The 12,190-nt window shown below is 40.7% G+C and overlaps 1 protein-coding gene across 2 annotated transcripts in view; it reads left to right on the top strand.

The window, feature by feature from the left end:
- LOC138763975 (choline transporter-like protein 3) overlaps positions 1-12,190 on the top strand; it is a 130,133-nt gene that overhangs the window by 34,168 nt on the left and 83,775 nt on the right. For both annotated transcript variants that reach the window (XM_069939083.1, XM_069939084.1), the window contains exons 4-6: positions 431-567; positions 6,231-6,324; positions 10,731-10,900. In XM_069939083.1, coding sequence (XP_069795184.1) covers positions 431-567; positions 6,231-6,324; positions 10,731-10,900 — 401 coding nt within the window. The remainder of the gene's footprint in view (positions 1-430; positions 568-6,230; positions 6,325-10,730; positions 10,901-12,190) is intronic.

The raw sequence follows: 12,190 nt of genomic DNA, 5'->3' as shown, positions 1-12,190 counted from the left end.
TCAGAGTTCACGGTTTGGGGTGAACAACCCTCATACAATGCTGCTGGAAATAGCAGTGGAACTAGGAAAGCCTTGCTTCCTATAGTCTGGTTTTCCCTGTCCTTGGTCCAGTGATCCGCTCTGGCCTCGATGTAGTCACTCCACTGTTACAGTGAGCACTACAGCAGAGTGCAGGCCCTTCAGCCAAGATGTTCCCACAGAAATCCTGACCACCGTGCTTAAAACCTTGCTTGTGCAGAGACCTAGACATTCCTTGAGAACCAGGCTGGTGTGACACCAGATCCCACTATTGATAAAAGTGGATTTGAGTCCCAGGGAAACTAATTGTTTGGCTGTACTAACAGGCTCATTCACTGACAAAAACCTGACTCCCCTCTGGATCCGGACTGCAACTTTTGGGTTTCATTAATATGGTTTTATTCCCAAATAGACATGTCTTCTTCCTGAACACCTGTAAAATGGATTTCACAGACCAGAAAATAAACTCATTGTCGATTTGTGTTTCCACCTGTCCTCAAGAGCATCTGAATGGATTGGAAGACATAAAACATTTTGCTCAATACAATGGTATGTATGCTTACACAGAATTGTCTCAGGTTTGTCGCATAGGGAGGGGGTACAGGGTCCAACTGGCTGGAGCTGACCCGTGACTGTGCTCCAAGTTAGCCAGCGGATCCCTGTAAGACATGAAAATCTGTAGATACAAAGCTGAAGAAACTCAGCAGGTCAAACAGTGTCCTTTATATTGCAAAGGTAAAAAAACATAGCCGACATTTCGGGCTTGAGCCCTTCATCAAGGTATGGAAAAATGTTGGTAGTTGTCTGAATAAAAGGTTAAGGGGTGAGGTGTGGTCTCAAAAACAGGAGGTAAAAGGTGGAGAAGGGAGGGAGGACACAGCAGCAAGCAAAGGGAGGAGGGAAGGCTAGGTGAATAAATAGGGAAGAGGGGAAAGCTGACTGGGGTGTGGGGGGGGAGGGAAGAAGGGGTGGAGAGAGGAGAGAAGGTTAGCAGTATCTGGAAAACTCAGTGTTAATAACATCCGGCCTGAGAGAGCCCAGACGGAAAATCAGATGCTGTTCTTTCAATTTATGGGTGGTCTTGGTGGGATATTACATGAGGCCATGGATAGACATGTGAGTGTGGGAGTGTGACACAGAACTGAAATGATTGGATACTAGGTTCTCTCTGTCATTGGTGTGGTCAGAGGGAAGGTGCTCAGCGACGTGATCTCCCAGTCTGCGCCCAGTCTCTCCGATGTAGAGAAAGCCACAAAGGGAGCCCTGGTTGCAGTAACTCAATCTTGCAGATATGCTTCAAGTGAAGTGTTGCTTCACTTGAAAGGCCTGTTTGGGGCTTGGACCGTGGCGAGGGAGGAGGTGTGGGCACAAGTGTGGAACCTCCTGTGTCCACAGAGGAAGGTGCTGGGGTGGGATAGATTGATGGAGAGGGATGGGTGCCTGATGGGGGTCATGGAGGGAGCGATCCCTCCAGAAGGCAGAGATGGGAAGATTCCTTTTCCTCATCTCTGTTGCTTCATTGCTTTGTCCAGATGTTTGATTTTTAAAAATATTTAATTTAGAGATACAGCATGGGAACAGGCCCTTCCAGCCCATGCCACCCAAATACAACCATGTGCCCAATCAACCAACTAACCCCATACATCTTTGGAGCGTGGGAAGAAACCGGAGCACCCAGAGGAAACCTATGCAGGTTACAGGAAGAATGTACAAACTTCGTTATTTTATGTCTCTGTTTATAAGATTTCACCCCCCACCACTTCATTCTGTTGAAGTCCAATGAGTATAGTAAAAACACATAGAAACGCTGGAGGAACTCAGGCAGTGTCACAGCATCTATAGGAGGTAAAGATATATTACCGATGACTGAGCCCTTTTTCAAGGAATAAGCAAAGAACAGGAAGGTGTAAGAATAAAGACGGAATACTGAATGGGGGAGGAGTCCAAACCAACAAAAAGGTGTTAATTGGATATGATAAGAGGAGAATTGCATTCAATTCCATATTTGCACCATTGTCTGAGTGAAATTCTTCTGGGTTCACAATATGTTCCTAAAAATTCTCTTCTGGATATCACTCGAAATTCTGTGACCGGTCTTCTTGAGTGGGAATGGCCTTTCTGATCAATGTGCTCCCATTGATGGGGGTGGAGGGTGGTTGCAGTAATTGAATGACAAAAGACAAAGGAGGAAAACCCCAACACCCAACCCCAACCCACCAATTTTCCCTTGCAACCGCTGCAACCGTGCCTGCCTGTCCCGCATCAGACTTGTCAGCCACAAACAAGCCTGCAGCTGACGTGGACATTACCCCTCCATAAATCTTCGTCCGCGAAGCCAAGCCAAAGAAGAAGAATATATCATTAAGGATGAGGTTGTCCCGGGTTGTCGTTCCCCTGGTTGGCCATGCGATTGATGCTAGAGTGAGGCAGGATTGTAGAGCCTGGATCCCGATGCCTTGCTCTGACTAACACATCCCGAGTCCACTGTTTGCTGTCATTTCATCAGGTTCTTCCCATGTGGTTAGATAGCTTGGCTGCTCCCCTGGCTTGATAGCTTGGCTGTTGGACAGAGATTTACCTCCTCTAAACTGTTCTGCCAGGGTGGTAGTAGGTGGAATGTATTCTGCCCGGAGGTTAGTGACTCGAGGAGTTCTGCAGTGACCTGTTCTGGGACGCCTGTTCTTTGTGAGTTTTATAAATGACATGAATGAAGAAGAAGTGGAGGGATGAGTCAGTAATTTTGCTGATGACTCAAAGGTTGGCGTGTTGGACATTATTGTAGGTTCTACATGGATGTAGAAAGGATGCAGAGTTGGGGGGGGGAGAAGTGGCATCTGGAGCAGTGTGAAGTGATGCACTTTGAAGGGTGAGCTTGAAGGCGGAGTATGTGGTCAATGGCAAGATTCTTAACAGTGTGGAGAAACAGAGGAATCTTGGGATCCAGATCCATAGAAACCTCAAAGTTGTGGCACAAGTGGTGGGTTGGCTAGAATTCACCGCCAGGGGTGGTAATGTAGGCTGATTCGTCAGAGGCATTCAAAAGCCACATAGATAAGCAGATGGCTGTAAGAAAATTCAAAAGCCACATAGATAAGCAGATGGCTGTAAGAAAAATAGAAAGTTATGGGTGTGGAATATGGAACGGTTAGATTGTTGAGTAAATGTGCATAGATTTGCACAACATCATGGGGCGAAGGACCTGTTCTGTGCTGGAATGTTCCATATTCTCATGATGAGAATATATTGGTCATATTGGTCAGTGGTGGTGCAACCAAGTCTTGCTTCGTGGTGCACTAAATTCTTGCAGAGGACGTTTGTTATCATAGATAGCTCACTTCAAGAGTTTGGCTTTCACCTGGCTCAGAATTTCCTTCCTGGGAAAGCATTACAATTGCTGATTTGCTGCATTGGCCTGCGGTTTCAAATCTCAGGTCCTGGCCTTGGTTTGTAATGCTGTGTTATCTGAAGTGCCAGCCACTCCTGATAATAAACAAAGCCAACGATGGAAAAGGAGGGAGTGATTATTACTCCAGTGTATAATGCTGTGAAGCACATTGGTGAGCATTCCATCCACCCAGCCAGATTTCTAGCCCTGATAACTTAGCACTAAACCACCTGGTACATTAGGTCTTGGTTTCGTGCCAACTTCAGCAACAATTGCGGGCAGCACGGTTAGCATAACACTATTAGAGTGCCAGAGACCTGGGTTTAAATCCCACGCTGTCTGTAAGGAGTTTGCACGTTCTCCTGTGTCTGCATAGGATTCCTCCAGGGGCTCCGGTTCCCACCCCCCCCTCCACCCTTCAAAATGTATGGGAGTTGCAGGTTAATTTGGGTGTAAGTGGGCAACATGGGTTTAAATGGCTGGAATTGGCTTCCACCCTGCTGTAAATAAAATTAACGGTTTAATTTAATTTTAAAATCATCAATTCATTCTGAAGGTACAGATGCTGCTGAGGAAGCTGTCGATGCTTCTCTAAAGAAGGATAAAGTGAGCCAACATTTCAGGCCACTAGAGGCTGGATTCTCATTAGCCATGAAGCAGAAAGGCCTGGTCTGAAGCACTGATTTTACTCAATGTACAAACATTCAATTTACACATTTTTGATGTAACAACGTGTCTCCCAGGGTCAGATAACTTTCATAAATCAGTGAGCTTTGAAGAGCGTATAAAGTTCTGTTGAAATCCTACCTGTTTGTCAGGGGAATCAAGTTCCATTTAAAAGTGAGGAGCTTGCATATGTGCTAAGTACATGTTTCTCTTCATTTGTGGCGATGCAGTTTTGACTTTGAATGCTGCTCATGTTAATTTATTCGGGCGTTTGAAACTGCAATCAAGTTGGTCATGTATGTAGCGACCAGCTGGTGGCAGAGGATTATTAATTCAGTGTCTCCCAGCAACTGGATTGGAATGGTGCCTTGCCACACTCTGGTCTACCTTTGGCAACTGCAACAATGGCTGGCATTGTGGTTGCAGGATGTCTTTCTTGTTGAAAGAAGTAGCAGATGAATTTTATCGGGGGAGTTTTGTTTTGAGTCAACCAAAAGATTTTAAAAATAGTTTCCTGAATCTCAAAGTTAGGTTGCAGATCATCAAGAAGGCAGTGGGATGTTGGCCTTCATTGCTTCAGGGATTGAAATGAAGAGCAGAGTGGTTCTGCTGCAACTGTACAGGACCCTGGTTAGGTCGCAGCAGGAGTACCGTGTACAGTTCTGGTGCCCTTGCTTGAGAAAAGGACATGTGGGTTTGGAAGCAGTGCAGAGCAGGTTCTCCAGGTTGATTCTGGAGTGGGGGGTTGGGAGAGGTTAGCCTAAGAGTAGACATCAAGTAGCCATTGGAGTTCAGCAAAGTGATGTGAGAGGGATCTTAGAGTGACATAAAATAATAAAAGGAATAGATTAGATAGAAGCAGGGAGGTTGTATCCACTGGCAGGTGAGAGTAGAACTAGGGGACATCATTGCACGATTCAGAGGAGTCGATTTAAGACGAAGATGTGGAGGAACTGCTTCTACCAGCGATTAGTGAACCCATGAAATTCTCTGCCCAAGAAACCAGTATAAACTGCTTCATTGGATGCATTTAAGATGCAGTCTCAGTGGTTCTCAACCTTTTTCTTTCCACTCACATACCACTTTAAGTAATCCCTATGATGTCGGTGCTCAGTGATTAATAAGGGATTGCTTAAAGTGGTATGTGGGTGGGAAGGGAAGGTTGAGAATCACTACTCTAGACCCAAATGTTACTGAAATATTTTGTTTGAGAATAATTGTCATGGGCCCATTTCCTTTGGAGTTATGAAACCGTGCACATAACGAGTCAATGAGGTACGATTAAAACAGTGGTTTTCAAACTTTTTCTTTCTACTCACATCCCACTTAAGCAATCCTTTACTAATCACAGAGCACCGATGGCATAGGGATTACTTAAAGTGGGATGTGAGTGGAAAGAGAGAGGTTGAGAACCACTGAGTTAGATAGTTCATTGCAGAGCAAGGGAATCAAGTGCTTTGGGGAAAAGGCTGGTTGGTGGAGCTGAATCCACAGCCTGATCAGCCGTGAATTTGTTGAATGGTGGAGCAGGCTGGACAGGAGAGAAGGCCAATTCCTGCTACTATTTCTTATGTTCTTTTGTTGCTTTATTTTAAAAAGAGCCTGAGTTAAACTTTCATATTATTTTAACAGAGGCACACTGTTGTGTGTTCTGCATCAGCCTATTTAAATTTGTGGTTTGAAGAGAACTATCTAAAATAATTTATAGATGGTCTCCCTACTGTGCAGGGTGTTGTGATTCAGCTACAGCTGTTGGTGGACAGTCTCGATTGCAATTCCTCTAGGAAAAAAATTCCTGGACCTTATATTTAAGGTGTACTGTTGCATCACCCTTTTAGAATAAAATGTGACTGTGCTATTTCATCCTTCCACTTACCAGGGAGTTCTTTGAACCTTTCCAAGAAGTTGGCTGAAAGGGGTTTGTGATTTCATCATCTTCAGTTTGATTTCTGTAGGTTTCCGGAAGGCTGTCAGTTGGTGATTCATTGTGCAATGAATAGAGTGATTTAAACAACAAAATTCTGCTGGACAACATGTAGATAAGAATTGAATTTTACTCGTCTTCTTCTTTATAGATTTAACCAATGCAAAGTGTCAGAGCCTTTTCTTAAACTGATTCAGGTTCAGATGTGATTTAATTTGCTCTTTGCTTGCTGTTTAGGTTCCTATTTGTGCGTGTACAATTTAAATGTTTCCGACTACACAGAACCTTTGAAAGCAGCGCACCTCTGCCCCGTGTTACCAGTCCCTCCAAGGTGAGGTGGACCACTCCTTTATGGTTCATATTCAGGTTTATTAGCTCTTTAGTGGACCACATCCTACCTGGATGAGCCAAATCGGAAAAACTAAGTTTAACTTTGAAACATTCGTTAGATCTCTTTGAAGTTATCATACACCATTTTATTTAGCTTTAATTAAGAGCTGTCTAATTGGGGTCAGGGTTGGGGGCAATGGTCTCCTTATGCTGGCATGTGTTCACTTTGATTGTTTCTCTTAGAATGCAATTGTAGCCTTGGCACCACTTCAAAATGATTTCAGTGTTTTTATACCTGTCTGCTTTGATATCTTCAAAAGTAGAGCTCTTGAAAAGTATACCCAATGGGCCAGAGGTTGCACTGATGCTTTGATATGCATAAAGTTACCAAAGTTGAAGGTATTATCCCACCAAATGGAGAATGTGTATTCATGAGATTAGTGTCCCCTTGAAGCCTTCAGTACACGCTGTAGCTTAAGGTTTCCACATGATGTTGCCATTAGCATCTGAATTTATTTTGTTAATTATGCTTCAAGGAAAATGAGTATTTCTGCCCTTGTACATTGCCTGGCATCAGTGGTAGAACTTGTGTCTTAAGTCAGAAGGCTGCGGGTTCAAACTCTGTGCAAGCCCAAGAGCAACCAGTGCAAAGATAGGGGATGCATTGGTTGTAGTTTACCAACATAGCCTAGCTCTAAAGAGGTTGCAGAGAATGAGAAATAATATAATGTCAATAATCAAGATAGGAGGGAGACAGGAATAAGAAACAATGGGGCAATTACCCTTGCATCGGTCATTGGGGAAGTTATGATATAGTGGGACAGTCCAAAAGAGATTCATTCTTGGGATTGACTTCTCATCCCAGGAACTAAGTTCCAGGGATAAGAAGTCTGTCCTATCAAGAGAAGTGAGATAGTTTGGATCAATGTTTCTCAGAGTTTATGAAATGAGGAATCACATTATTGAAACGTACAAGATCCAGGGCACATATTGAGATACAATGACAACATTTAGAAGACATTTGCCCAGGTGCTTGGCTTGGCAGCATGTGGTCCAATATGGGCAAACAGGATTAGCATGGGTAGGCACTACAGCTGAAAGGGATGTCAATTGATAGATCTCTTTCTGTGCTGTAAGGTTCTAATACACTGTTGTCACTGGCGAGAGGCTCAAGCTGAGGGACCTAGTTTAAATTGGCTATTTAAATTCAAAGGGCTTGGGCATTTCTTCTCACAGAAAATAGTGCATCTCTGGAACTCTCTGCCCCAAAGTGTAATGTTTAAAGTGGAAGCAGATATGTTTTGTGAAAGGCCTGGGAATTGAAAGCTCACAGGAAGTGGTACCCAAGAGATACGTTATGGGTAGATCTGCTAAGCTTGTACCGAAAGGCCGACCTGGCTGGAAGGGGAGGCTGGCCCATTCCACCTTCCATTTTCATGTGTTCTTGTGTTAAACAGAGTCAGGAAGCAAAATATTGGAATACAAAGACATCTGAAGGCCCTAGAGAATGGTACACGAAGAGTTTGCACGGAGTTCCAACAAAGAATAAGGATGGCTAATTGTGGAGGGTATAGGGTATAAAGGATGCAACTGAATTGAGTATTGTATGTAGTTTTGTCTCCATATTTGAGAAGGTCATGACTGCTTTGGAGGCAGTGCAGAAGGAGGTTCATATGATCCCTGTGTTGAAGGGGTTGACATTCAGAGAGAGCTTGAAAGGTTAGAACATTGGATTTTATAGGAAGTTTAGATGATCTTATTGAAACATATAACATTCCAAAGGGGTGTGAGGTGGGTGATAAAGTGAGAGAATGTGCAGATATTTATAAAAGGACCCATTATACAGTAAATTTAAGAACGTTTCATCCATTACATGATGGTTGTAACCTCTTCCCTTCTCTCCTTTCCCAACCAGTTATCCTAAAAAAATATACATATAAGAAAGATAGCATTGGATTGCTCGGAGTATCGCTTTCCAACACAGTGGACTCCAACAAAGTTTATTTGATCAATTTAAGGAAGAAGGTGACACAGGTCTTAGAAAGCTGGAAGAACATTTGCATATAAGGGTTCAAAATTTGCAAAAATATAGCATATCAATTTCTCAAATTATATGTAATTTTCTCTAAAGGGAGGCAATTTTGAATTTCTGCATTCCATCTTCCCATCCAATTTCCAAGTCACTGCAATACATTTCCTTGCTACCACTAATGCTATTTTAATACATTTTTTTTGATTTATCAATAATTTCAACTTGGGTCTTGTTACTTCTATACTCCCCTCTAGGAATAAATCTGGGTTTGTTGAAATACAATGCCTGTAACTTGTTCTAAAAAATTCCCTAAATCCATCCAAAAAGGTCTTTCCTTGGGGCATGACTAAGTTGAATCCAAGGAAAGTTCCTGTCTCTTCACCACATCTAAAACATTGATCTGATAAATCTGATTTTGTTCTATTCAATTTTTGTGGTGTCAAATATAGCTGATGTAAAAAATTATAGTGAACTAATTTATATCTTACATTAATAGTATTTGTCAAACAATCTTGACAGCAATCTGATAATCTTTTCTCATCACTTGTAATATTCAAATCTAACTGCTATTTCTGTCTAGATTTATGCACTCCTTGTTTAATAGTTCCTGTTTGTAATAAAAGATGCATTGCAAAAGTAAATTTTTTAGTATTTCCTCTCCTAATAAGAGTTGCCACCTCACTACAAATAGGTAGCCTCACCTCTGGACCTAACTTTTCCCTTAAATATTCTCTCAGTTGAAAATAACAAAAAAGTGTATTACTAGATATTCCATATTTGTTCCTCAGTTGCTCAAATGACAACAGTTGACCTTGTTCATAACAGTCTTCAATATTTTAGTACCTTTGCGAAACCAGATATTTAAAAACTGATTGTCCTTTAAAAAAGGTACAAGATGAATTTGAATCAAAGGCATCTTGGGCGATAATACTTCCTTTTGTTTTGATTTTGTCATTCATCTTATTCCAAACAATAATCAAGTGTTTCAACAATGTTGTCTCTTTAACACCAGTTATTAATTTTGAATCCCATATATTCCTCTGCTAATCTCGCTCCTATTTTATCTAATTTTACTTTAACCCTTGCTGGCTTTTCTACTTCTTCAAAAAGAGAAGTAAGGAATCTCATTTGAACTGCTTGGTAATAATTCTTAAAGTTAGGAAGCGGAAGGCCTCCCAATTCATATTTACGTTAATCATTCTATAGAAAAAACCTCTGTGGCAATAATATAGATAAGGTTTGAAAGAGATACTGAATAAGGCCAACATGGCCTGTTTCCACTCCGTGAATAGTTATATGGTTAATTGGGAATATATTCATCTTAATGCAACTTAGTCATCCAATTTTAAAAATCTTTTTCAACCTTTTGGAGTAATGGCAAATAATACAATTTATATAATTTTGTTTAGATTAATATCTACAAGAATCCCTAAATATTTAATCCCATCTTTTGGCCACTTAAATTGAGTATTTCTTTGACAATGACTATAATCTCCTTCCATGAGGGGCATCATTTCATAATAATTTAGAAGTAAATCTTATAATTTGACATCTCAAATATGCTTTCAAAGCATCTCATATTACAAATTTATCATTCACGGAGTTAAAAGTTTGCATCACAGAATAACTGCATTTGTTCTCCAAAAATCTGTTCTTTTTAATAATAATGAATTCACTCTCCATCTATAAACTGATTTCTCTTTGTCAGGCATTACAATTGACATTAATTAAGGCAAATGGTTAGACAAGGTTCTCACTTTATATTCTGCATCTAATATCCTCCCTTGTAATTGTGCTGAAATTAAAAATAAACCAATTCTGGAATAGGAATCATGTCTATTTGAATAAAAAGAATAATCCTTATCTCTAGGATGAATTGTTCTCCATGAATCTATTAAATTCAAGTCACTCATTCATACCAATGTAGCTTTTGCCAATTGGATCCAAACAAAAATTATAATCTCCTCCTTTTAAAATATTATCTTGTGCCTCTGCTAAATTTTAAAATGTTTCTTGTATAAATTTTTCATCATCCACATTTGATACATAGAAATTTAAACAAGTCCATAATTCTGAATATATTTGACAATGTACCATCACATAGCTCCCTGCAGGATCAATTACTACATTTTGTATTTTAATGGAAGATTTTTTCTCACCAAAATCCCACTCCTCTTGCCTTCGAATTAAACGAAGAAGCTGCTACATACCCAAATTTGTCTCTTTAGCTTCAAATGTTCTTTCTCAATTAAAAAATGTTTCTTGCAAAAAAGCTAAGTCTTCCATTTTCCTAATATATGCTCATACTAAGTTTGATTTTTTTTGATGTGATCTTTAGAGTTTGATATTCACATTGAATTTTCTGGTTATTTTAGCAAGCTGCTCCCATTCTTCAATCGCTGTGTCCCGCAGAGCCCAGACTGCTACAGCCACTTCCTCACGGCCCTTATTCACATGGTTAATCAGAGTGACTTCTTCCAACGCATCATCAGTGGCATCATAATGAGCAAGGAGTACATTGTCGGACTCTGCTTTTTTGCAGTAGGTAAGGTTGCCTAATGCAGTGGATGGATGAGTCTGTCGGTGATCCAGCTTATGCTCGTCACCCCAGGGACATCAGAATGAAAAGGGTTTAAAAAACTTGGATAGTTGTGTGATAATTATTAAGGCTAGTATTTTTATTCAGTCATAGATATATATATATATATATATATATATATATATATATATATTTATTTATTTATTTATAATTTTTGTTTTTTTATATATATATGGCAGCAGAGTTAGTACAGCGATTAGCGCAATGCTTTTACAGCGCCAGTGACCCAAGTTCAAATCTAGCGCTGTCAGTAAGGAGATTGTACATTCTCCTCGTGTTTACATGAGTTTCCTCCTGGTTCTTCATTTTCCTCCCACCCTTCAAAACGTACAGGGGTTGAATGTCAAGTGGGTGTAATTGGGTGGCACAGCCTCATGAGCCGTAAGGGCCTGTATGTCTAATTTAAAATGATTGTCCAAGAGTTTCACAGCTCAGAAATAGGCCCTTCAGCCTATGACCCCCATGCTGACCTACTTTTGCCAATCTTCACGAATCCCATTTTCTCTGCAGCAAGACTGCATCCTGTCTGAATGCCTCTTACATGTTATAATTGTGTCTGGAACCTTCCACCACCTCAAAAGGTCTTGCTGGACCATTTTGGCAGTCGCTTAAGAGGCAGTAATATTGCTTGAGGTCCAGATTTACATTTCGGCCAACAGGTTAGATTGATACCTCATTAATTTTTCCTCTGCTTTTCATATTTTCACAGCAATTTCACTGTTTCTGTTACTGATGCCAGATATTTTGTTTCAGAGTTAGTTAATTCATCGAGATGACATTTTCCAGCTGGAATTCCAACTCAGTATCTGAGATTACAAGCAATTCACAATACTGTATTGAATGTAGAAATAGCCTTCCAGGGAACTGCCTAATGTAGCAGGAGAGAAACAGATTGATTCAGAAAAAAATTTGTATTAAAGTTGTTTTTTTTTCAGGTTATATTGTCTTTGTTAGAATAGTCTGATAAATTGGAGGTTGGGGCATTGTGAATTGGGGTCCTGGATGGAGATGTGTGGAGACAGGACCTGGGTACAGTGTGGACTGTGGTGCTGGGAATTTCATTGTGCCAGATCATTATGGAACACTTAAAACATGGAATTGATGGAGTAATGTCCTTCCTTAGGTTTTCGGGGGAAGCTTTGAAGACCTTTACTAGGTCTTGAGTTGTGCTTTTGTTGGCACCGAGAGAGAAATCATTTGGCAGTTGGGACCGGGAATTATTGTGGGTGAGGGAGG

The sequence above is a fragment of the Narcine bancroftii genome, chromosome 5, assembly GCF_036971445.1.
Source record: "Narcine bancroftii isolate sNarBan1 chromosome 5, sNarBan1.hap1, whole genome shotgun sequence".
NCBI lineage: Eukaryota > Metazoa > Chordata > Chondrichthyes > Torpediniformes > Narcinidae > Narcine > Narcine bancroftii.
The sequence above is the reverse complement of the archived record's forward strand: the minus strand, read 5'-3'. Positions and strand labels throughout refer to the sequence as shown.